At 45.0% G+C, this 24921-nt stretch overlaps 1 protein-coding gene and 1 long non-coding RNA gene across 7 annotated transcripts in view; one reads left to right on the top strand and one right to left on the bottom strand.

The window, feature by feature from the left end:
- Nucleotides 1-24921, top strand: part of Adamts9 (ADAM metallopeptidase with thrombospondin type 1 motif 9) — a 159011-nt gene that overhangs the window by 97288 nt on the left and 36802 nt on the right. For 2 of the 3 annotated variants that reach the window (XM_078038604.1, XM_078038603.1), the window contains 2 exons: nt 16617-16784; nt 23016-23189. In XM_078038604.1, coding sequence (XP_077894730.1) covers nt 16617-16784; nt 23016-23189 — 342 coding nt within the window. The remainder of the gene's footprint in view (nt 1-16616; nt 16785-23015; nt 23190-24921) is intronic. The other variant, XM_078038605.1, reaches the window with a different exon arrangement.
- On the bottom strand, nt 1958-23137 carry LOC110599120 (uncharacterized). Of its 4 annotated transcripts, none has more exons than XR_013434509.1 (7): nt 22998-23137; nt 15886-15957; nt 12063-12331; nt 9881-9925; nt 7884-8007; nt 5403-5617; nt 1958-2194 (listed from the first exon to the last, which is right to left on the bottom strand). It is a non-coding gene; the product is annotated as an uncharacterized LOC110599120 (long non-coding RNA). The 4 variants fall into 4 exon arrangements; XR_013434508.1 differs by having other exon boundaries at nt 12063-12254; XR_013434507.1 differs by having other exon boundaries at nt 15886-15982; nt 22998-23136.

Genomic DNA, 24921 nt, shown 5'->3' with positions numbered 1-24921 from the left:
ATAAAATGGGCAGCCAAGACAAGGAGGTTCATTGGGTAGTAAGGAAGATAATACAAAAGCCAACCCCAGAAACCTGTCGTTCTTACCAAGATCTGCATCCGCTGTCTCTCATAAGAAAGAGTTCGCGCCTTGGCCCACGCAGTCCAATAAACTGGGCCTGTTCTGTGGCTTTGCTTCTCCACATGGAAGCCACCAGCCTCAGGTTGCTAATGCCAAGCCCTTCAAATATGCCCGAGTGAGAAGGAAACACTACACCTCTACAATTTTATTTAATGTGATGACTCTTCATTTTAAGCAGCCCCCTCTAGCTGGTGGCTACCATATTGGACAGGGTGACCTCAGGCAGAGGTATATCTCAGCAGTTAACCATGCACTAGCCACAAAAACAAAGCTTACAAAAATAAATGGGGGAGAAATCCCCTGCGTCAGCATTTAGGAGGTCTCTGGGTAGGATGCCCTCTCATCCAACCATCAGCGACTGGACCTTGTGTTTTGGGCCTTCATTTAGTAAAACGTGGGTGGGTGTTCCCTGACAGCTGGCAGGAGGGAAATCAGAGATCAGCTGAAAGACAGGCTGTAGGGACCAGCTGTCCCCAGAGGAGGAGATGCAAGGCTTCATTGTCAAAGCAGCTGTTAAAACAAACTCTCCTCTCGTGGATCTCACAGTCCAAGTTCACGGTGGCAGTAAGCTCACTTAAGGAGAAAGCAGGTTTATGTGTGTCTCCTCCAGCACGGATCTTCTCATCTATTTTTGCTTTTTTTTAGTTGAGGGGTAGTAGCAAGGATTGAACCATGGGTGCTAACCCCTGAGCCCCTTCTCCAGCCATATTTTATAGTTTATTTAGAGACAGGGTCTCCCTGAGTTGCTTAGGGCTTCTCTAAGTGGCTGAGGCTGGCTCTGAACTCTCGATCCTCCTGCCTCAACCTCCCGAGTCACTGGGATGACAGGCCTGTGCCACCAAGCCCAGAGAGCTTGTCATCTGTTAACTTTGCGATCCTCAACCTTTTCAGTGTTCAGTAAACCCTTATGGGTTCATTCAGTCACCTCATGTTGAGGACCCCAGAAATCTAAATTTATGGAACAGCATTAGCCACAAATGAGTGATGTCATCGATTCTTTTTTTAGTGGCCAGATAGAGCTGTTTGTTTGTTTGTTTGACGGTCTCCCACACCCCTCATCCTGAACTAAACTATAATCCTGCAGTCAGGTGGTCTGAAGCTCTTTCTGGTCTATGAAGCTCCTTCTCATGTCGTCTAAGCACCAAAAAGAAAAATAATTCAAATGATTCTCCCTAAGCTACTTTCTTCTGAAGTAGCTCACAAAGTTTGATAGTTACAGTAATCCACAAAAGAACTGATTTTCACCCACTTAGTGTGTGTCCTCCAGAATTATAGGGAGGACTTTGAGTTTTTCATATATCACTTAAATTGTGGATCTTTTGCTTTGGGCAAGAGATTATGCTAAGCAATTCACCCACGTTGTCTAATTGACTCCTCTATACTTGTTGAAGTCAACACTATCAGAGAAATTAGTTGATCCTAGATCACATTGCTGGGGAATAGCTCTACCTGAATTTGAACACAGAATTTTCTGACTTTGAAGTCACAATTTAAGATTTTTTTTTTTTTGTCATGCCAGATTGTAATGATTTCAAACATTTTGGAGTCATTTGCAGACTTTGCTCATGGAGTAACCCAAGAAAATTAAAGATAAATATGAGAAAATCCTTGCTGTTAAAAATAAACTGAGGGGCGGAGCACAGTGACACACAACTGCAATCCCAGTAGCTCAGGAGGCTGAGGCAGGAGGATCATGAATTCAAAGCCAGCCTCAGCAAAAGTGAGGCCCTAAGCAACTCAGTGAGACCTTGTCTCTAAATTAAATACTAATCCCTAGTATCTAAAAAATAAAAAATTAAACCAAGGGAAGTGCAAGTTATCAGAGGTCTTAAAAAGATTTCAAGAGAAACTCATCCGGTATTTATTAAGCACCCTTTGGGGTTGCTATTTCTGACATTTTAATATATGAAAAGGAACAGAAAAAAAATCAAGAAAATAAATGTAAATGCTTCCCAGTAGGTATCTAGGTAATTAGGTGGACAGATCAGACTTGATTAGAGCCACTTAGGAGATTTTTGCAGATGGTGGTGGCGGTGGTCAGATTCTTCAGGGAGAGGAGCAAGGTGCTGAAGCACTACAAACAAATTAACAAAAAATAATGAAATTAAAATTTATTGAAAATGGCCTCACACTAATAACGCTCAGATTGAAATAAAACCTGCCCTTCCATGCATCAAAATGTCACCCAGACTTTTTCGTGAGCTAACAGGAACGGGAGGATTCGAACTCTTAGCAATGTGAAGTCCAGTTCACTCCCACTGGTAAACCTTCAGCCCCTGAGACTCCTGGGCTGACTCTGCTTCCTCCCCTTCCCCTTCATCCTCCCAACTCCTGCTGTGTTTGTTGGCCCATGTGGCCAGCAAATGACAAGTCATGCTTATGGTTGGGGAGGTGAACAGAAGGATAACAGAAAAAAAAAGAAAAAAAAAAAAAACAGGAGGGATTTGCTTTCTTTTTCTTAGCAAAGACAAAAGGGAGGAAATGTAGACAAATCCCATCAAGGGTTAAGTGACAAACTTACTGGCCAAATGATTTATTTAACTGCTCCAAACCTTAATTTCCTCTGGCATACCATGCCCACAGTTAAGGGGCATGATATACTTTACGTGGGCAGACATAAATGTTAAATGAATGAATGAATAAATGAGCTCAGCTACTCAGGAGCTGAGCTTCTTATCACTAATCTAGAAATTAAAAAAAATAAAAAATTTAATGGAGGAAATCATTTTAAAAAAAAAAAGACATAGGATCCTTCTATACCTTGACTTAGTTATATGATATTCATGTTGCAAAGTTTTGGAGACTAAAGTTTCGGAGATGATGGGATATTAGGTTTATGATTTGCTCTCCAGTAGTTCAGAAAAAGACTAAATAATGAATATAGAGGCAGGAGGAGCAAGATTGGTAAAATTGGAGCCTCTGGTATCCCATTCAGAAGGGATAAGGGAAACCTTTATGATGTTTTTGCAATATTCTTTAAGTTGGAAATTTTTCAAAATAAGTTATATATATATATATATATATATATATATATATATATATATATATTCAGTGTATGAGTTTTCTTTCCTAAGGGAGTGAAGAACAGAGCTGGTTTTATTATAGTATTTGTAAATTTCTGACTTGGACCAGGTAGGGTGGTGCAGGCCTGTAATCCCAGCAGTTTGGGAAGCTGAGGCAGGAGGATCATGAGGTCGAGGCCAACCTCAACAATTTAGCGAAGGCCTAAGCAACTTAGATACCCTGTCTCAAAAAATAAAAAGGGCAGGGGATGTGGTTCCATGGTAGAGCACCTCTGGGTTCAATTCCTAGTACGCCCCCAAAAATAATTCTGACATATTTTAGGAAGCTGTTTTTAATCCCAGATTTGCACTGTAATGATAATAAGAGGAGTAGCTGTTGCAGTCACAGCACAAGAGAAACAGATCTCTTCCTACTTTTTCATTGATTTTTTTTTTTTTCCCCACGATTTTCTCTCTCCTGGTCTTCTCCTTTCCTCCCTGTCTCTCCTCCCACCCAGACAACTGAAATAAAATGTCTCTGGGAATAATGCCAATTCCTGGCTTTCACTGCGAGTCTTACTATTAAATTCCAGTAAATATCAGATCATATGAAGAGCAACCCCCCTCATATTTTTTTTTCCAACCCATTGCTACCCAAACTCCACATTCCTTTGAAAACTAAAGACTTTTTCCAAAAATGTCTGCTGTTAGTTTTCCTGGAGCCTAACAAAAATAAACAAATAAATAAATAAATAACCTCAATCCCTGCATTGCTATTTGCAGGACTCACCCTTGAGGTCCCTCTCTCCTTGTCCTTGGCTGTGTTTGAGTCAGACCTGACAGATCTGGAATCCCCCGGGTAGAGGTCACAGACATGACGTCAAGGAGGAAGTGCTGTCCCAAAGAACACGTTTGTTCATTGTGACCCGGATCTTTATTGTTGTGTGTGGGAACTGATTTCCCGGTGGACACACACCTTCTCCATAACCCCCCTGGTAGCGCCCCGCACCTGTTAGCCCTGAGCCCCTGACCTGGCTGCCTTGATACGCGGAAGGCTTTTTGAAACTCTCAACATAAAGAAGCTGTGACTTAAAACTAAGTCACTCCTGAGAACCTTAGGGATAGTTCAGTGGTTCTCAATGAGCGGTGATTTTGACCCTCCTGTAGGCCTACAGCAATGCCTGGGGACAGTTTTGGTGATGACATATTGTGCAGGAAGTGCTCCTGGGATCTGGAGGTAGTGACCAGGGAGGTCACGGGCCAGCTTACCAGGCACAGCCTAACCCTCCCCCGCCCCCTCCCTGATCTCAAAGGATTATCTCAACTGAACTTGGGCCAAAATTGGAGCCTCTGGTGAGGACAGGCAGGTGTCCCATTCAGAAGTCAGAGTTCAAGGGACAGTTGCCAACTCTGTGTGTAATGACAGCAGAGCCGTTGGAAGTTCTGCTCTCTGGAGAGTTCGCATTCCTGCGAAACGTGGCGTGAGATCCCAGGCAGGCATGCAGGGCTCCCAGATCCAAATGAGGTTTTCAAGGATGAGCCAGAAGTCGGTGTGCAATCGTCCTTCCAGGCTGTGAATCTGAACATCTAGCAGCACCACTCAACTGGGAGGGAGGAGGAAGTCAGGGTGTGCCTATGTGCCCCAGTGATGGGCAGACAGTCTGCATTTTGGCACCAGTGATCAGCTTTGTAAAGAATGGCACGAAGTAGGAGGACATTGCTTCCCCCCACCCCCAACTGGGGATTGAACTCAGGGGCACTTAACCACTGAGCCCCATCCCCAGCCCTGTTTTGTATTTTATTTAGAGACAGGGTCTCACTGAGTTGCTTCAGGCCTTGCTCTTGCTGAGGCTGGCTTTGAACTTTCGATCCTCCTGCCTCAGCCTCCAGAGCCGCTGGGATGACAGGCATGCACCACTGAGCCTAGCTAGAACTCTGTCTTATGTATGTCATTTCTTTGCAGTCTATCTTCAGTCTGTCTGTTGTGGTTTTTCCGTCTGGAAGACACCATGTGGCATCGGGGTCCTGGCAAGATCAGTGGCTCTGAGCTGATCTTTCAGTGCTCTCCTGGCTTTTCCAAGGTGGCGTAGTATTTCGAGTTCCCAGCTTCTGTGACTTATTTGTTTGTCTGATGTTACATTCTCAGATGACCTTCCTCCTAAATGTCACCTGTGATCTACGTAGCTGTGCAGTTATGAATTAAATTTTAAGCCATAAGAGTACTCTCTCAGTTTGGGATTGAACGGACACAGGAGATTAGAGAGTACCATAGTTACTTACCTGGTCTTTATGATAAACGGTGCATTGGGCAGAATCTTGACTTCATCCTTATGTATTATGGTGGGATAAATGGCTTTAGGTCCTGGACTATTATTGGATGCATTAGTTTGTGAATTACATTAGTCGAGCGTTTCCATACACCAGGCAATTGAACAGACACACACACACAGAAAAACTTGAATTCATCAAGCCTATATTCTAGAGTGGGGGGAGACCTGTAAATAATAAAACAAAAGAGGAATTAAATATATTTCATGAAAGGAGGAAATAAGTGCTATAGGCGGAAGGAAAAATGGATAGGGCATAGTAGGGAAGAGAGAGGATAGGAACTATTATTTTAAGAAAGTTTGGGGAAGTCTCTGTTAAGAAGGAGACATTTGAAAGAAGATGCTGAATGGCTTAGGGCCTCACTGAGTTGCTGAGGCTGGCTCTGAACTCTCAATCCTCCTGTTTCAACCTCCCTAGCTGGTGGGATTACAGATGTGCACCACTACACCCAGCTAAGCATCTTGCATAAGAAAACTGAGGAATATGTGGCAGTAGACAAACCAGTTCCGACTAGTCCCAAAACCGTGTTCATAACCATCACATTTCTCTACCTCAGTCCCTGGACTCCCATCTGAATAAATCTTAGAGTAGTACAGAAATAACTTCAATTTTCAGAAAACCATCAAATATAATTGTAGTCATTCCTAATGCCCAGCCTTGCTGTTGTCTGCCATTTGCATGTTAGCCAGTATCTGTGTTGTATTCATCCTTTCATGGTGGCACATATGAGTCATTTCTTTGCCCAGAGATGGGCAGGAGGAGGGAACAAGAAAAGACAGGAAGATTTTGAATCATGCATATTAGCAGTGACTGTGTGCTCTCTGAACTAGCAGCCCAGCAATGAAAGATTGGAGGGCGAACAGCTAATTTCCCCTCCAGCTGAGATACATTTCCCTGGATTCCACTCAGATATTTATTCTCATCTCAGTTTCTAGGTGGCATTAATATCCAACTAAAGCCAAGTGATTATATAAGTTGACTCCCCGCCCCCCCATAAAAGATTGCAAACTTTTCAGCACACTGCCCTCTTGGTAACCATAGGGAATTGGTTCCAGGATCCCAGACAGATACCCAAATCTGCAGATGCAAATGCCCAGTCCTTTACGGAGAATGGTGTAGTACGTGCATATGGTTTATGCATCTCCTTCTAACATTTTACATCCTCTCCAGACTACTTATAATGCCTAATAAAATATAAATGCTTCATAAAGGATTGTTATGTTCTATCTTTTAGGAAATAATAACTAGAAAAAAATCTTGCTTGTTAGGTACAGATACAGTTTTTGTTTTTTCCTGAATGTTTTTTTTTTTTCGGGGAGGGGAAGGCGGGGATTGAACTCAGGGGCACTTAACCACTGAGCCCCTTCCCCAGCCCTATTTTGAATTTTATTTAGAGACAGGGTCTCACTGAGTTGCTTAGTGCCTCGCTTTTGCAGACGTTGGCTGTGGACCTGCGATCCTCCTGCCTCAGCCTCCCAAGCCACTGGGATTACAGGTGTGCTCCACTGAACCTGGCTCTTGAATGTTTTCAATATGAGGTCGGTTGGATCCAAGAACCCAGACTCCAAAGAGATACAAAGGGCAGACTCCATGGTGTACTGGACAGCTAGTCTGTAAAGATGCTACTCTAGCACTAAGCTTACGAGGAAAGGCAAGAATTCAGACAGTGGAATGCACTCTGTCCTGGTGGCTTTTATTAAATCAAATTAAATTAAATTTACTTATTTAGGTACAGGGGATTGAACCCAGAGGCGCTTTACCACTGAACCACATCCCAACCCATTATTATTATTATTTATTTATTTATTTATTTATTTTGAGACAGAGTCTCGCTAAATTGCTGAGGCTAGGTTTGAACTCACAATCCTCCTGCTTCAGCCTCCTCAAAACAGCTGGGATTACAGGTATGAGCCACCCAGTCCTTTTTTTTTGATTCTTTATTTTTGAGAAAAAGTCTCTCTAGATTTCCTAGACTAGCCTCAAAATTGTAATCCTCCTGCCTTAGCCTCCCAAGTGGCTGGGATTTACAGGTCTATGCAACCCTGCCTGGCTGTCCTGATGTCTTTAAAATGTTTGATGGACACATACGTAGCTTATTGAGAAACGGTTGAGGTTTAGGGGGTGGATGTGTGTTGGGAACATGAGACAAACTGCACGTAGCACAGACAGGCCGCAGGGACTGATTTTGGGCAGAAACATTCCTGATGGTGTCCTAAGTTCCCCAGATCTGTCCCTGACCGCCTTGGGCAATAGCATAGAACATCAAGTGAGATTGCTCCAGCACTGTCACCACCAGCAGACTGACATCTCCAGGTGGCCTTGGGCCCTTCAGCCCAGACCTTTGATTACCTGAAAGTACCAAAACCTTTGGTCGCTGTCCCCCACCGCCATAGCTTCCCCATCAACAATGTATTCAGACATTTCCTCACTCACCTTTGGAACAGCTGAGAGTCAGGATCCTGGGGCCCGTCTCACCCCTGCCCCTCCCTGTCCTCCTGATGGTTTTCATAGACACTCCTGCAGCCGGCACGGAGGGAGGGCTCCTGATACGTCTTCCCTGAAAAACGCCAACATCATTATTCTAATGCCAGATTGCAAAGAATCATGAGCTATAAGGTTGAAAGGGAAAACATAAGTACGTCCTGCAGAAATAGGTCAAGTGCTTAAGAAAGGGGACTCCAAGAACACTTGGGGGGTGGCAGGGCCTGGTGATGGAGCAGGCATCATGTTCCCAGGGGTGCCCTGGATATGCCCAGCAGAACTCATCCGCTACCAAGTTTGCAGATTTTCTTAGCTTTTGTTTCTCTCTTTTTAAATTGTTTTATTTTTTCCTTTTAGTTATACATGACAGTCGGGTGCATCTTGACATATTATACCTACATGGAGTAGAACTGACCATTCTTGTGGTTGGACATGATGTGGAGTTTCCCTGGTCGTGTGTTCATAGATGAACATGGGAAAGTTCTGTCCCATTCATTCCACTGTCTTTCCTGTTCCCATCTCTCTCCCTGTTTCTTCCTCCTCCTCCTCCTCCTCCTCCTCCTCCTCCTCCTCCTCCTCCTTTTTAGTACTGGGGAGTCAATCCAGTAGTGCTTGACCACTGATCCCCATCCTCAACCCCCACCTTTTTTTCTTTTTATTTAGAGACCGACCGGGTCTCACTGAGTTGCTTAGGGCCTCACTAAGTTGCTGAGGCTGACTTTGACTTTCAATCCTCCTGCCTCAGCCTCCTCAGCCTCTGGGATTCCAGGTGTGCACCACCACTCCCAGCTCTGATTCTTTCTTGATAGGGAGAAAAACTGTAATAATCATAGCCTTGCAGAGCAAAAGGAACCCTGATTGGGTTTCCACAGCTTATGTAACTAATTTCAAGTACTGCTGTATCTAATGCTAAAATATATTTCCCCTTCTACTATGAAGTTGTTACATTGTGAAGGGATAGCTAGAGAGCTCTGTGTCTCTGTGGGTGGGTGGGGGGTAACAATGGGAAGTGGAGGGCAGGGACGCCTCTTGCTGTGTCCCCTTATATTCCTGGTCCTGCCATTAACCCTGTTAGGCAGGGCCACCTACTTGGCTCTTATATTGACAGCAGCCTTCACATGTGCTCCAAAAGTTGACATGCGAGTCTTAGTTCCTTTTCTTGGATCTTTGTAGCATTGCAAAGACTGGGACGTTGTGGGACCAGTGGGGATGGTCAAATGTCCCATCTGGCTGGAATGATAGTAACTCCCACATCCCCTTTTTTTCTAGGGTATTCCCTGCCAATCCCATGCTTCTCAGCTTCTTTCCATGGTCATAGGTGCCAGGGTGGTCCCAGACACAAACAGCCATCAGCAGGACTGTCAACCCTGGCTTTATGCCCACAGGTCAGAGACCTTGTTTCCTGGTGAAGCTTGTTCCCTGTTTCTCCTCAATATTTTTGGTTCTTGGTGGCTCTGTTCAAAGCCATTCTTGTTTTGTGAGAAGTCCTATAAAAGCCTTTTTTTTTTCTTTTTGGTGTTGGGATGGAACTCAGATTCTCGTTCATGCCAGGCAAGTGCTCTACCACTGAGCCGTATTCTATTTAGAGACAGGGTCTCACTGAGTTGCTTAGGGCCTCACTAAGTTGCTGAGGCTGGCTTTGAATTCAGGATCCTCCTGCCTCAGCCTCCCCAGCCTCACAGGCGTGTGCCACCGCACCTGGCTGGAGCTATGCTTTTTTGACCCAGGACTGTGACCACTCCCACAGCACCTGGGCACAGCAAGGAAACAAGTGACTACAGAGAATGTATAGGGTGACGTGATCACAGCTGCTGAATCTTATCTCTGATGCCAAGTCTGTGTCTCTGGTCCTTTGAAGAACTGATATCACAAAATACTAAAGAGAAACAGCTCGAGTTGAGAAAGAAAAATATAGAATAGAAAAGACACATGGCATTCGGATGAGGTACCTTAGTTTTCTGTTTGTTGGTGAGAGGTCCCCGTATTGGTATCATCTATAGGAGGAAAAAGCAGAAACAGAATCTTCATCATGTGCATCTGTCCCGTGGACCTCTCTTTGCCCTTTAGAAAAGACAGCACTTCACTCATTCATAAGGAGGGGATTTTGTGTGACTTATTCCTGCTGTGCCTGTTGAAGTCTCTAGCAGACTCCTCAGTGAGCTGTGGCTGTAGCTTGGTGGGTACATGCTTGCCTACCATGTGCTGTGGCCCAATGACCTCCCGAGAAAAAGAGTCCTCATCTTAGACTCTGTTGACAATTTTTTTTTTTTTTTTTTTTTTTTAGAATAGACCTTTACAAGCTGGGTTCTCACTAAGTGGCTGGGGCTGGCTTTGAACTCCAGATCCTCCTGCCTCAGCCCCCCCACGCGCTGGGATGACAGGTGTGAACCATCAAATCCGGCATATCCTCATTCCTCCTGGGAGGTAGAGGAAGCAGACAACTCTGAAATAGCCCGGGGTCCTGTTGCCACCTTGTCCTGAGTAGGCAGACTTGAGCAACCTGCTGATTTAATCAGGCCACTTCTCTAGGATGGCTTTAGGATGATCAGATGGTTCTAGACACCTCTGTGCTATCTAGAAAGCCTGACTCTGCTGCGTGCGACCTGGCTTGGTGACCCAAGGCAAGTGATATCACTCTTTGATTCTCAGTCTTCTTATCTATAAGAAGGAATCCTGATGATACCTGGGTCATAAGGACACTTCTGGAATTGAGAGAAGCCAGTGGACTTTAGCACAGTGTCTGCTTAGAGTTAAAACTCAATAAAAGGACATTTTGCTCCAAGGAAAAGAATAGCTTAGCGTAGCTCTTTTGAATCTAAATAGCTTGTGCCGGATTAGCGCTGTGAGTCTGATTCTAGGTGGATCTTTCTTTATGGAAACAGGACATTTGGTTGATGATGTGTCTGTGGCTATAGCTCTCACGTGATCATTGATTTCCATCCATATTTGCTGACTGGCCACAGCCTAGGAAGCAGGAAGGACACGTGCGTGAGTGGCCCCTTCTGTCTTTCCTACTTGGTGAGCCCACGTGGTTTCCTGGGCCTTCCGTGGAGCTGTGTGTGAGACTTTGGTCCCTAAGTCTGCATCCTTGAATTTGGATTTTCTTTCGCCCATGGAACAGTAGCAGCTGGCAGATCTGTTCCCCTTTCCTAATGGTGTGACCCGCAGGCAACATGCATCTCCATTTGTCACTGTGATTGGCACAGCCAGGCCCGTCCCTTGAGCATACGCATAACATCTCCCACAGTGAACTTTTCCGGTGAGCTCTGACTTTGTTTCAATAAGAGCTTTCTTGTGATGAAAAGGTACAACCGAATATTATTTAAAGGAAAGTGATTTTAGATGTTATTTTCAATTTCTGTGAAATCACAGGCAAAAGACCTTGAAAAAGACAGGAAGACCATCTCCTGTCTGCAAACAGGATTTGACCCACCTGCCTTGGGGTGATGCTACCACCTGGTTAAAAAATGACCCCAGGAGAGTCCTGACTTAACTTGGCAGGGCTCCAGGGTACAGCGTTCCTCCTGGCCTTTCAGTCCTTATCATTTCTAACCAGCTCTGGGTTTGGAAATACGTAATACTTGATGAACGTGATGACATATGCCTGTAATTCCAACGGCTGGGGAGGCTGAGGCAGGAGGATCTTGAGTTCAAAGCCAGCCTCAGCAAAAGCGAGGCCCTAAGCAACTCAGTGAGACCTTGTCTCTAAATAAAATGCAAAATAGGGCTGGGGATGGGGCTCAGTGGTTATACACTCTGGGTTCAATCCCTGGTACAAGTATACATATATATATCCTTTATCAGCATCCCCTGTGACACATTTGCAATATACAGAGTCTCCATCTCATCCATCCTGATTGTGAATCATCTGTGCCTAGAGACTAAATAAGCAAAGGCTGCCGCCCCCGCCACCTCACCCCCCCCCCCCCGGGCCATCCATTAACCCGTAGGTATCAGGAAGCATCTGCTCTGGCTCGGATGGTCCTGGTTGGCACCCCGCCCTCACCAGGACTTCCTCTAAGCCCCAGCATCTTGTAGCCCCACCCAGAAGCTTCCTTCTAACCAGAGCCTATGCATCCCTGACCCTCACCTTCCCCTCCTCCTCCTTCTTGGTCCATTTGGTGGACTTACCAACTCTGTGTGTGACTCCATCTTCATGGTGAGGTCCCAGGCCTCAGCAGTATCCTTGGGGATCTTGTTCCCTTTAGGTCTCCAGGTCTTCTCACCCAGGCAGACACACGGGTTATTCACTGGCTTCTTAATGATTAAGAAATTGTCTCCGAGTATGGTGGTGCGCACCTGTCATCACAGCAGCTCTGGAGGCTGAGGCAGGAGGATCGTGAGTTCAAAGCCGGCCTCAGCAACTTAGTGAGGCCCTGAGCCACTGAGGGAGACCCTGTCTTTAAATAAAATGCAAAACAGGGCTGGGGATGGGGCTCAGTGGTTGAGTGCCCTTGAATTCAATCTCCCCCACCAAAAAAAAAAAAAAAGAAAAAGAAAAGAAATTATGCTTCCCAGTGTAAGTTAAAGAACCAATAAAAGGAACCAGAAGAGAACACAGGACCCAAATCTCTTGGTTCTGTATCCACTCAAGAGAGAGCAAGCCCTAGGAGAGAGGTTGTGAACACACTGCCCACATCTCGAATTTCATTTCCACCAGATGAGTTGAAATGTAAGACTTCAAACTCTTAGTCTGTCCTTATGGAAGGTGTTAACCCCAGATCTGAACAAAACTCCTCATCCCAGCATCCCCTCTGAATACCTGAAAAAGTGACTGTGTGACCAATAGGATTCTGCAACATGTACACTCCGGAAAATGAGAAATCATATCCCATCTATGTATGATCTATCAAAGTGCATAAATGCATTCTACTGTCATGTGTAACAAATTAAAACAAATACAAAAATTGATTAAAAAGAACAAAGCCAGAAAGCCCCAGCATTGGGGATACTTGATTTCGTGATTCTACATTGTTTGCCAGTCTTGCTCCAAGTTGTGGGGGAAATCAATCTCCTAAATAAGTTGGGTTGTTTCCCAGGAGGAAAAAAAAAAAATGTTAGAATCCTACTGGCAAAGCAAGAGGCTATTTCAGCTGAAAATTTAGGGAATTAAATGTTCCCAAGACCAAGAGCTCTCCTATACGTAGCCAATAAATAACACGGAGTAGGTGATGCACTAAATATAGCTATTACAGCCCAGTGACGCACGCTGATGTGAAAGTCCTCTTTGCCTGGAAAAGGACTAGAAGTGATCAGATGGAAATTTCCCTGAGAACGTAAGAGCTAAAACCTGTGTTTATTTGATTATCGAAATGACAGCTCCTTTACGAAGTCACCCCAGACCCATGAATAAACCTGTTATTTTTGAACATTTCCATCAACAGCTGCTTTTCTTCATTGGTCATTTAGAAAGCATTAAATGAAGTGTTTGCTGTCAGATTAGATACCTTGAGTGGTTCCTAATCACTTTCAGATCTTAATGATTTCAGGCAAGGAATATGTGTGGTGACTCATGCAAAGTATTACATTCTCCCCTCCCCCCACATCCAAGGCGCTTCCATTCAAGTCCTCAAGGAAGGGGGAAAAAAACGCCCGTTTGAATGGGAAGGATGCAGCTAGTCTAGATATTAAAAAGATATTGCCAGAGGCGGTGGTGCATGCCTGTAACCCCAACGGCCCTGGAAGCCGAGGACTGAGAATTCAGACAGCCTCAGCAAATTAGGGAGTCTATAAGCAACTCAGTGAGACCCTGTCTCTAAATAAAATACAAAATAGGGCTGGGGATGGGGGCTCAGTGGTGGAGTGCCCTGTGTTCAATCCCCAGTATTCCCCCTCCAAAAAAAAATCTTTAAGGCATGCTATGTAGAAATTCCTTCATCCAACCCCATTTCATTAGCTATATATATGGTGGCAGCATCAATGACACACATCAGATGAATTACTAGCAGGTAGATTGTTGATGATTAAATTACTTTTCCAATGTGTGGTTATGGTTCCCAACAGAAATAGACCCGCTTGTGAGAAGTAGGATTCAAAGCCCTTGTGGGGACACCATTGTGAAAGCACTACTTGTCTCCAATAATAGCACCTATCTCTGGTATTGAGCGCCATTGGTTATTAAAATGATTAACTGAGATAGTACACATCAAGTCTTAGGGCACTTCCTGGCACATAATGTGTTTGAGACAGTTAAGCCTCTGCTGATTCTGCCATCCTGGTTGGTTGCCTTCTTTTAAGCTGCATCCTCTGCTGACCATAGCGGGTTACTTAATCAGTATTTCCATCACCTCCCATCACCCTCCTCATTGCAAGAGACAGCTTGTTTGGACTGTTTGTATGGAGGAATGACTATCCCTAAGGATAACCTTGCTTTACGTTCAGGCCTGTTCGTTTGATTTAATAGAACTATGTTTCTTCACTCTGATCAAGTAAATGTTACCACCTACGATGCCATATCCCTGATGTCCAACCCATTTCCTACCAATGAATATATTCTTGACTCCCCATGCGGTTCTTCCCGGTACTCCCCATCTCTTAACAGGGTGGTAGATGTTATTATTATCTATCTAATCATCCAAAACAGAAAACTGAAATTCATTCTTGACTTTGCCCCCCAACCTCTACCCCACAGTGGATTCATTGGGCAATATCATGTATACACCAAAAAAAAAAAAAAGATATATATATATATATATATATATAGAGAGAGAGAGAGAGAGAGAGAGAGACACACACACACACACACACACACACACACGGTTTTAGTTTGCCACCCTTCCCCACCCAGACAGTGCAGCCTAGTCCAAGCCACCATTGTCTCTTGCCAGGACAATTTCAGTAGCTTTCTGAGTGGTTCTTCTTCTTTCCACCCATGCTATACTCATATCCAATTTCCACTGAGTAAATTTTTTTCTATTTTTTTTTTAAATTTTGGGAGGTACCAGGGATTGAACTCTGGGGCACTTGACCACTGAGCCCCATCCCCAGCCCTATTTTGTATTTTATTTAGAGACAGGGTCTCCCTGAGTTGCTTAGGACCTCACTAAGTTGCTGAGGCTGGCTTTGAACTCAAGGATCCTCCTGCCTCAGCCTCCCCAGCGGCTAGGATTACAGGCGTGCACCACCTCACCCAGTGAATTGGACTTTTTCTTCCAAACTGAATACTATTAGGATTTTTCCAGAATAACTACTCCAAATCATAGCATTCAGAAGATGAAAGAACAAATGCATGTTTCCACCTTCTAAAGTGAAAAACCTAAATGTATTGACACCCACATTTTAAACTTCTCTACTCGCTCCCATTGAAACTTTTATAATGGCTTGATTTATTATAAAAACATGCCTTTGGATGGTTTAACCAGGAGCCTGCTTGGTGTCCGTGGCTGAATTAACATGAGGCTCCTTGTTTGACATGGAGCTATTTATCTATGAGGCATAAAAGGGCACTTTGGTAATGTAAGCTAAGGAAATCACCCAGTTAGCGGGGGGAAATGAGAAATACTGAATTGAGGGAAAGGACAGTTGAAATCTATTTTTATCGCATATTCACATTTTGTTCTTCATTCTTAAATTCATTTCCCTCCAAAAAGCCGCACCATTATATTGGGGAGTAATGTGTCTTGAAAACCTGAGCCAGCAGCTTAGGATCCAGCGGTAATGACTTCTGGAACCGCTAATGAGGGGTGGACGTTGACCGTCTCGGTGCGCTGATTAGGGCCAGCCTCTTGCCTGGTCCACAGAAGCTGTCAGATCAGATCTTTGTCCCGACTCCGTGGGCACTTTGATTCCTGAACCTTTCTGAGAAACCTAATCTGAAATCAAAGTCAAGCTTCTCAGATGCGGTCAGACAAGGTCACATTTAAAACAGCCCAGGGAACCTGCAGATCAGAGTTGAAAGGTGACGCCTCCCCCCACCACACACACACACACACACACACAGTTGGAACAGGCTTACCTGCTATCTTCCGGTTTTCCATTGGCCTTTTGCACCTCTTCCCAATGGACTGGAGACATGGGAGCCTTTTCTCTGGAAAAGTGGCCCAAGAGTTTTCCTTAAAAAATATCATAAAAATATGGACACAGTTTTGGAAATGGACATTTATCCCCATCAGCGAATCACAGGGGATTTTGAAAACATATCTTACTATTTGATAGTAGGACTTTTTATTTATTTATTTTATTTGTTTGCTTGCTTGTTTGTTTGTTTGTTTACTTTGGTACCGGGAATTGAACCCAGGGGTCTTAACCACTGAGCCTCATCCCCAGCCCTATTTTGTATTTTGTTTAGAGACAGAGTCTCACCGAGTTGCTTAGGGCTCCGCTAAGTTGCTGAGGCTGACTGTGAACTTGGGATGCTCCTGCCTCAGCCTTGATAGAAGGACCTCTTTTAATCAGATTCTCAAGGTAACTCTGGGTACATGAGCCCTGTTTCTGGCCTCAGTGATCAGAATCTATCCACACTCTTAAGGGAGACAGGATGCCACCCCAGGGTTGCTGTGGGACATGTGTTCCCAATGCCCCCTGTGTTCCCAGTGGAGCCTTGAGATAGGATCCAAAATGGCTCTGGAAAAGGAGGGCATGGTGACTCTGGTGAGATGCGCTCTTGACCTTGACTTCTCTCAGGCAGGCTTTACCCACCTCCATGTGATTCAACAACTACAACCTTGCCGTTGCTTTATGTTGCAGTGCTCTGTGTCTTGTGGTCGAGGGCACAAACAGCGAAATGTTTACTGCATGGCAAAAGATGGAAGCCAGTTAGAGAGTGATTACTGTAAACACCTGGCTAAGCCACATGGGCACAGGAGGTGCCGAGGAGGACGGTGCCCCAAATGGAAGGCTGGCGCGTGGAGTCAGGTGAGCAATGCTTCTCCCTACCGGCTGCTGCCTCCCGCCGCGGTCGCTCCCGTTTCTCTGCATGGGCTTGGTGTCACAGAGACTGGGAGGGACGAGTCTTTATGGGACACTGTGGACACTCACCAGGTGACCTTGAGCAGGTGGATTCAGTCCCTGGAGCTTTGCATAATACCTTCTGGGGGTGATTGCAAGGAGGAGTTCCATGGGGTAGTGGGTGTCTGAGGTCTTGCACCCCTTGATCCTTGGCTAATGGCCTTGGTCACTCACCACTTAGAAAACCACTGGTTCAGGTCCCATGGAGGCTGAGTGGGTTTGAATTTATCTTGGAGGTTCTCTCCTTCCTTCCTTCCTTCCTTCCTTCCTTCCTTCCTTCCTTCCTTCCTTCCTTCCTTCCTTTCTTCCTTCCTTCCTTCCTTCCTTCACCAGGGATTGAACCCAGGGGCCCTTAACCACTGAGCCACATCCCCAGGCCTTTTTATATTTTATTTAGAGACAGGGTCTCCCTGAGTGGCTTAGGGCCTCACTGTTGCTGAGGCAGGCTTTGAACTTGAGATCCTCCTGCCTCAGCCTCCTGAGCTGCTGGGATGACAGGTGTGCACCACAGCACCCAGCCCAGATTTTTCTTAAATGTCTAGAGCTGCTGGAAGCCTTGTTCTCCCTACCCCCAGACACATTTCGTATCACAGAAGTGTGACATACAGGACACCATCCCAGCACAGTAACCTCATCCCTCCCAAGCCCTTCATCATCAGGAAACATGGAGCTGCTGTCTGTTTTTAATTCAACAAAGAGTCTGTGCCCAGGTAGAGATGGTTCCTTAAGGAATCCATTCAAGCACTGTGTCCTACTGCTCGCCTTCTCATGGTTTCTAATGACCACTGTCATCTGCTAACTGCCCGTCCTCCTTATTTGGGGAACTCTGGTTCATCTGAAGCCTGCAGCCAGCGTGATTAAGATGCCACACTAATTAGCTTGGCTTCTTGTACACTCTTGCTCTTCTTAATGTCCCTTGGCCTCTATTTATCTATTCTACATTTCTCCCTGAATATTCAGCTCAGAGCACATAAACGATGCTCATTTTAAAGGCCAGTTTACTCACTAAAGAGATGATTAAAAGACTCTCTTGTTCCTTATTGGTAAACACAGGGAGTTTACTCAGTATCCCATGATCTTATGGGGGAAGCCTACAAAATTGGGATGATTAAGTTTAACTCTGGGGGGTTTGGGGAATGGGTACTGGGCATTGAACTCAGGAGCATGGACCACTGAGCCCCATCCCCAGCCCTATTTTGTATTTTAGTTAGAGACAGGAGGGTCTCACTGAGTTGCTTAGCACCTTGCTTTTGCCGAGGCTGGCTTGGAACTCAGGATCCTCCTTTCTCAGCCTCCTGAGCTGCTGGGATGACAGGCATGTGCCACCGCACCTGGCTTTTTAAATTTTTTTTTTAATTTTTGTAAACATAAGGTAATGGGATTATCAGAATGCCTTCCCAAACAAACCACACTGATTGTTCAAACCAATTGCCACCTTTAAAGGAGAGGCAAGCAAACCCAGTTATGTAATGGTCTGTGGCCAGCTTGATAATGTCCTGATTTGATTTGTAGAAATGCGTTATAAAAGCTGGGCAGACAGGGTGCAGCCTGGGAAGGTGAGCTTTGTGCAATTTAGAAGTGTGCCTGAAACTCATCCACACGTGATCAGAGATTGTTGGCTCCCTAGAGATCAGCAGGAAACAGCAGCGTCCCCAAGGCAAGACTGTTAGGCAAGAGTAATTACGGCCCATTGGCAAGGATATTTAGGAGATTTTATATCTGGTCTTCCTACTCTTTTGCTAGTAGCTATGTTTCAGTCTTCTGTCTTCAAGGTAGCAAGAATAATTAGTGCAATTTTTCATGGTGTCAAAAATACTGGATGATAAAAAGGCAGACAGAGTATTGGGATGGGAGACTCCTATAGCCATGTTACTCTTAATAGTCTCTCCTCAAAATTTGGTGTTTTGAGATTTGAAGTGGAATGTTTTGTTTCAATGTCTTTTTAGAAATCTTGAAGTGTTGAAGGGAATCAGCTGGGTTGGGTTTTGTTTATTTGTTTTTGTTAAAAAAAAAAAAAACATTATCACTGAAGACTTCAAGGGGCTCCCCACCACCATTACTGAAAATTCATGTTCAGTTTTAGTTTTTATTGTTTTGGTACTGGGGATTAAACCCAGAGGCACTCGACCCCAGCCCTATTTTGTATTTTATTTAGAGACAGGGTCTCACTAAGTTGCTTAGTGCCTCACTGTTGCTGAGGCTGGCTTGAACTCTCAATCCTCCTGCCTCAGCCTCCCAAGCCACTGGGATTACAGGCATACACCACTGTACCCAGCTACCCATAAAATTTTAAAACAAACATCACCATCGGCTTTTTGATTCAGCCTGATAAATTTGAAGGCTCTGTATTCTCATTTTAAAAAAACAGTTCAGGACAGAATTTTAAAACTTATTCCTGTTCCTATATAAAGGATTTTTTTGTTTGGCTGGTTGGTTAGCTTGTTTTTTTGCTTGTTTTGTTTTGTTTTACTTAAAATGAAGCTGAAAATAAAAATCAATGATTGGTTTGGAATGAGAGTGTACTTCACCATTCATTAGTCATGATTCTTTCAATCAGTTCATGTGTCAATCCTGAGATGTAGGTCTCTATCATGATTCAACACCTTTGCAGTTAGCATGGGCCCAACACACGGTGGAATGCTGTGATTTAATTACCAGCCCGGGTTTCTTTCTTATTTATTCAAAAATGCAAGGATATGTTTGTAGTCAATAGTGTCTTCGTTGTAGTGAAATAAGGATCCAGATTTTAAAGATCTTCAGTATTAAAGTTGAAATAGCAGCTCTTCTGAGTTATGACTTTTCTTGTAATTTCAATGCAAGCCACTAGGTGGTGGTGTCTGAGACTGACACGTGCCTCAGTGTGTAATGGAGAAACGAGTATATGTTGACTTTGTGTCCTCGGAGAGGTTAAGGAAACCTTATGCATATGGCCAGGATGAGAACAAAGTTGCTTTCATGATTTCTGCTCTCCATTTGCCTGGGGCTTTTTTTGCACTCCTCACCAACACTCTTGCTGAGAGAGTACAAGAAAACATCATGATTGCCGTAGTTTAAAACTGGAGTCAGTTCCAACCCACAGTATCTAGGCTGCATTGCCCAGGACAAGGTTTATTTGGATTAATTTTTTCCTTTTTGCTTTTGTTGGAGCTAAAGTGATTATCTCTGTTCTTTACTTATTTGTGGAATACCTACATTTAAAGGTTCATTAGGAAATAAAAAAAGATGTTTCATGGAAAATGCTGAGCATAGAACTAAGCCCTCAACTGGGGGTAATTTTATACCCCATGGGACATTTGGCAATGTCTGGAGACAGCTTGGGTTGTCACAGCTCGGGGTGAGGGAAAGTATAATTGGTACCTAGTGGGGACAAACCAAGGATCCTGCTCAATGCCCCACAGTGCACATGCAGCCCCCACAAAAAAGGAATCGTTAGGTTGAAGACCCTTCATAGAGTCTGATATCTATTAGGGGCTTGGTAAAAGTCTGCTAGTATTGTTGTTATTATTCAGAAAAGTGGGTTGATATAGTTATCTTTCTATCTAATTCCTACTCTAAAATAAAGTCCCCTCTCCATAGTTTTAGTGGTAATGCTAAAAGAAAGTGTGTAAAAATTCTCTCCAGGTTTTCACATATGTGTTATGATTCCCCAAATGCCAGAAGTTCCGCAGAGATTCTTCCTATCTGCATAGATAAGCACCAAGTTCCCGCTCTGAGTTGGTGAATTCTGGGTTCCAGCAGCTCCCTGCTCCGTGGGTCAGCACTGACAACATCTCTCAACCCTGCGCAGTCCGCTGTGCTCGGATGATGTTGGCAGCAGCTGCAGAGGTGGCCATGGGGGGCGGGGGGGGGGGACACATTAACCAAGGCCACTCAAAGTAACTCAGAGGTACACTGAGTGGAGTTAGCAAAATTAAATACACATGAGCACACCCCTGGCCACCACCTCCCGGGTCACACAGAGGTCTTTCCGAAGCTGTTTTATTCATGGAGTTTCTGCACAGATCTCTTAGAATTCACCAACCAAGACTGGCCAGCTCTGTATGCAAATTGTTATGTCCCTTGAGACAGCCCAGGAAGAAAGATCCAATACCAAAGATGAACTCGCAGGATGTTTGAGCAATGAGCATAAAAGCAGGATTCAGAAAGGCAGGCCCTATAGTTTGCTGTACCATTTCAGGGGGGCTGAAACTTCTGAATGGATTATTTCAGAGCTGGTTTTGATAGTATGCAGATCAGAAGCGCCGAACAACACATTGCATAATTGAATTCTTTTGTGTATGTGTGTGTGTGTGTGTCTTCAATTGTCTTTTGAAAAACGATCAAACAATTTAAGTAGTGATTTTTTAAAATTTTTAGATTATTATGACCCTTTATACCTTCCCTCCATTAACCATAATTTAACTATTCAATAACCAGAGCATCAAAAAGAGGTTCCATTTACTGAATAGCCAACATAGTATTATACACTCTAAAAGTCTTCAGCTCTTTTTCATTTTATTTTCCTTTAGGTGATTCAAATATTTATGAGTTTGTGAATAAATAGCCAAAGGGCTTGTTGGTTCTTGCTGTTAATGGTTGGTGGCATTGTTGTTTGAACAATTCTGTCACTTGGGTAGCTCTGCTGTGCCTCTGCTCATTTTCTTTCATGGAGTAATCATTGAGAAATATTATTCCTGTCCCTCCCATGAGCATTCAAGGGCCATTCCCTGGAGACAGAGCTGTCCCTGGCATCCAGGAACCCTCCCCTCTCACCCAGGACATAATGACTTCAAAAGTCTGGCTCCTTGTGGGTCACAAACTCAGTTCCATTAATACAATTAACTTAATTAAGCTCACTTAATTAATACAATTAAGCCCAAACAATACAGCAACGTGGATCCAACCTATTTCCTTCTCCTTCGCTAGCTTTGATGTGAACCCTGCCTCACGAGCAGAGACTCAGCTGAAACAATACGATGTCCTCACCTCCTTCTAAAGAGTGTCACCTGTTTTCTTAAAATCTGAAATAGGGGGGAACTTAAGATCCAGCAGAACCCGTTGGGTTGTGCACAGAGGAAGGTCATTAGCCCAGAGACAGCAGAGACCGCTGAGGGTTAATTGAACCAGACCGTCTTTCTAGGTTAAAAGAGCAAGATCCTGTTCTTTAGGGAGACTTCTGTTAGCCGTGTAGCTTTCATGTATATCAAACTCCTTGTCTCAACCCCAGCAAATTAATGGGGGCTGAGCTATCACAAAAACTGGGTCATCATTTGTAATTGCTCTAAGCAGTAAGATGCAGCTCCTTCCAATCAAAGGTTGCCTTTCGTTCCTGTCAAAACCTTAATAAAGACCATCATTCTTGGGCCTGACCATAAGTGAGATTATGAAACCCAGCAACGAGGAAGCCATTAAAAAATTAATTTAGAGGAAAGTTAATTGCAGATTTAATATGGTGTTTTGCAACTTGGTCAAACAAAAATGTTTCTGCGTGATTAACAGTTATTTTTCAACAGCAGAGCACATTAAGCCCGAGGAAGTGATTTTTTTTCTTGTCAGCTTTTATTCTTCATACATTTATCTGAGGTTGTAAATAGACACAAATACTTTAGTGAATTCCATGGTTTAAAAAAAAAACTGTTTCCAAAAATAGGAGCCAGAAAAGGAAGAGACTAGAGGAAATAATTCTGCTTATATGGCCCTAAAATGGTCTGGGGTTTACTCTCCTTGGATTCTGACTTGAGTCTGCCAAGAAATTCTTCTTAGATCAATTGTTAAGTTTGGATTTGAATTGCAGAATTTCGATTTCTTGTGAATTCTTCCTGATTTTCAAGAACCTCAGACCCTCCAGGATAGATGTCATCCTGACTTGTCATTCCCTGTGACAGCCTTGTCCTCTGGGGGGTGCTGACTGCTCCACCCCACTCTTCCCAGCGCTCCAATCCCCCTCCAGGGGGCTTTGCTAACTCAGAGACCCCCTGACACTCGGGTGGCTCTTCCCAACCCCCAGCCCCTCCAGCGGCTGAGTTCCCAAGTGCCCGTGGGTCCCACTGTCGAGCTAGCAGTGAAGGTCACTGGGTTAGGAGGGCACCGCCCGCCTCCTCACCTTCCCCCACCAAAAAATGAGCCAAAGCGGCCACTTACCGTCCTCTGTCTTCCCAGTGCTCGGCGTCCTGTGGCCCCGGCGTGCAGCAGAGGCGCGTGAGCTGTCAGATCGGGACGCACAGACCAGCGCGCGACACCCAGTGCGACCTCTTTGCCAGACCCGCGTCGGAGCGCGCCTGCGAGAGCCCGCCTTGCCCGCGCTTCGCCTGGAGGGCCGAGCAGTGGCAGGAGGTGAGTGGGGACACCTGTCGCTTGCCCCGCCCCTGGCCGGCGTCACCTCCACCTTGGGAAGCCCGGGGCCCTGCAGCAGGGTGGCGTGGTGGCTGGCCCTTTCCCAAAGGCGGGCTGTCAAGTCTGCAGCATTCCCACGGCGGGGTGGGGAGCGCCCTGCAGAAGCTGCTCCTCCCCAGGCTCCAAGTGTCCCCAACGTCCTGGGTCTGACTGTGCCAGACAAGTTCTCCAGGCCTTGAGCCAAATGCCTAAAGATAAGGCTCACAGGAGGGGCAGGCGGGAGGGACATGTTAACTCTGCAGGTCCAGATTGGGCCACTCTGTATTCTTGCAATAGCCGCCAGCCAGAAGGCAGACTGTAGGTAGGACCTGCTGTGTACTTTTCCCCCTTTTGCATGACTTGGGCTGTCAGGTAGAAGACGGGTGCTCCTGTGAAACTGGGATTCACTAGTGAAGGATTTCCAGTGATTGTGAAAGAAGGACAGCATCCAAAACTCTTCCATGGGTGCAGAAATAAGCCGGACTTACTCCCCCCGCCCCATCCCCAGTTAATTATTAGCTAAAGAAAACACTAAGTGTCCCTGGAGAAGAGTCTGGCTGGGAAGGTAAGACATTAATAAGAGGTGACCTCAGTTTCCAGAGCATAGTATGTGTGTGTGTTCTGATTGCACAAAGGGGGGAAAGAAAATGAAAAGCAAAACCACCTCCTCTGATGTTGCAATAAATAAAATTGCAAGCTGTTTAAAGCTCAAAGATAGGTCGGGAGTCCCCCAGACCCAGAATCGCTCTGGGAATGTACAGAAAGGGTTACAGTTTGGGGAGCAAAGACACTATACTTGGTAGTGAGGTGGGTGCTTTGTGTTCATGTCACCTCACTCAATCTTTCTAACCACTAGATTAGATGTATATTGTTATCAGCCCATTTTATAGATGAGAAAACTGAGGTTCTGAGAGTCCGTGTCATATACTAATCACCGGGAAGAAGCAAAAGTTGGGATCTTAAGTTTGTTTTCTTAACTATGATGAGATGTCCACCTGCATTCTTTTATTTTTTCGGGGCGGGGGGGTTTACCAGGAATTGAACTCAGGAGCACTCAATCACTGAGCCACATCCCCAGCCCATGAGGCAGGTCTGCGTCCATCAGAGGGTAGCGGGCAGCAGTGCCTACATCAGATACAGTTCTGGTTCGTTGCACGGGAGCCCTGTACGTTACTGGGAACCCGGAGACTTAGAACACAGACCTGGTTCCTACCCCAGCTCTGCTGCCTGCCAGCCACGAGACTCAGAACAGGGATTCTAGATTTCTCTGAGTCTTGGCTTCACCATCTGCAGGGTGGGGAGAACAGGAACTATGCAGAGCTACTCTGAGAAAGATGGAGAGAAGCATCAATTATGGTTTGGGAATTGGCATGTCCAATGCAGAAGAACTGGAGGCTCCTTTGTCCCCCTGCCTTAATAATACCTCTTAATTCTCTTGCAATTGTCTTTTTCTTTTTTTGGTACCAGGGATTGAACCCAGGGGTACTTAACCACTGAGCCACATTCCCAGACATTTTTTTACTTTTTTATTTAGAGACAGGGTCTCTCTGAGTTGCTTAGGGCCTCGCTAAGTTGCTGAGGCTGGTCTTGAACTTGTGATCCTCCTGCCTCAGCCCCCACTGCTGGGGTGACAGGCGTGCACCACCACACCCGGCTTCTTCTCCGTGCAGTTCTTGTTTATTGGCTGCTTCTG

This window comes from Ictidomys tridecemlineatus, chromosome 2 (genome assembly GCF_052094955.1).
Source record: "Ictidomys tridecemlineatus isolate mIctTri1 chromosome 2, mIctTri1.hap1, whole genome shotgun sequence".
In the NCBI taxonomy this organism is placed as follows: domain Eukaryota; kingdom Metazoa; phylum Chordata; class Mammalia; order Rodentia; family Sciuridae; genus Ictidomys; species Ictidomys tridecemlineatus.
The sequence above is the reverse complement of the archived record's forward strand: the minus strand, read 5'-3'. Positions and strand labels throughout refer to the sequence as shown.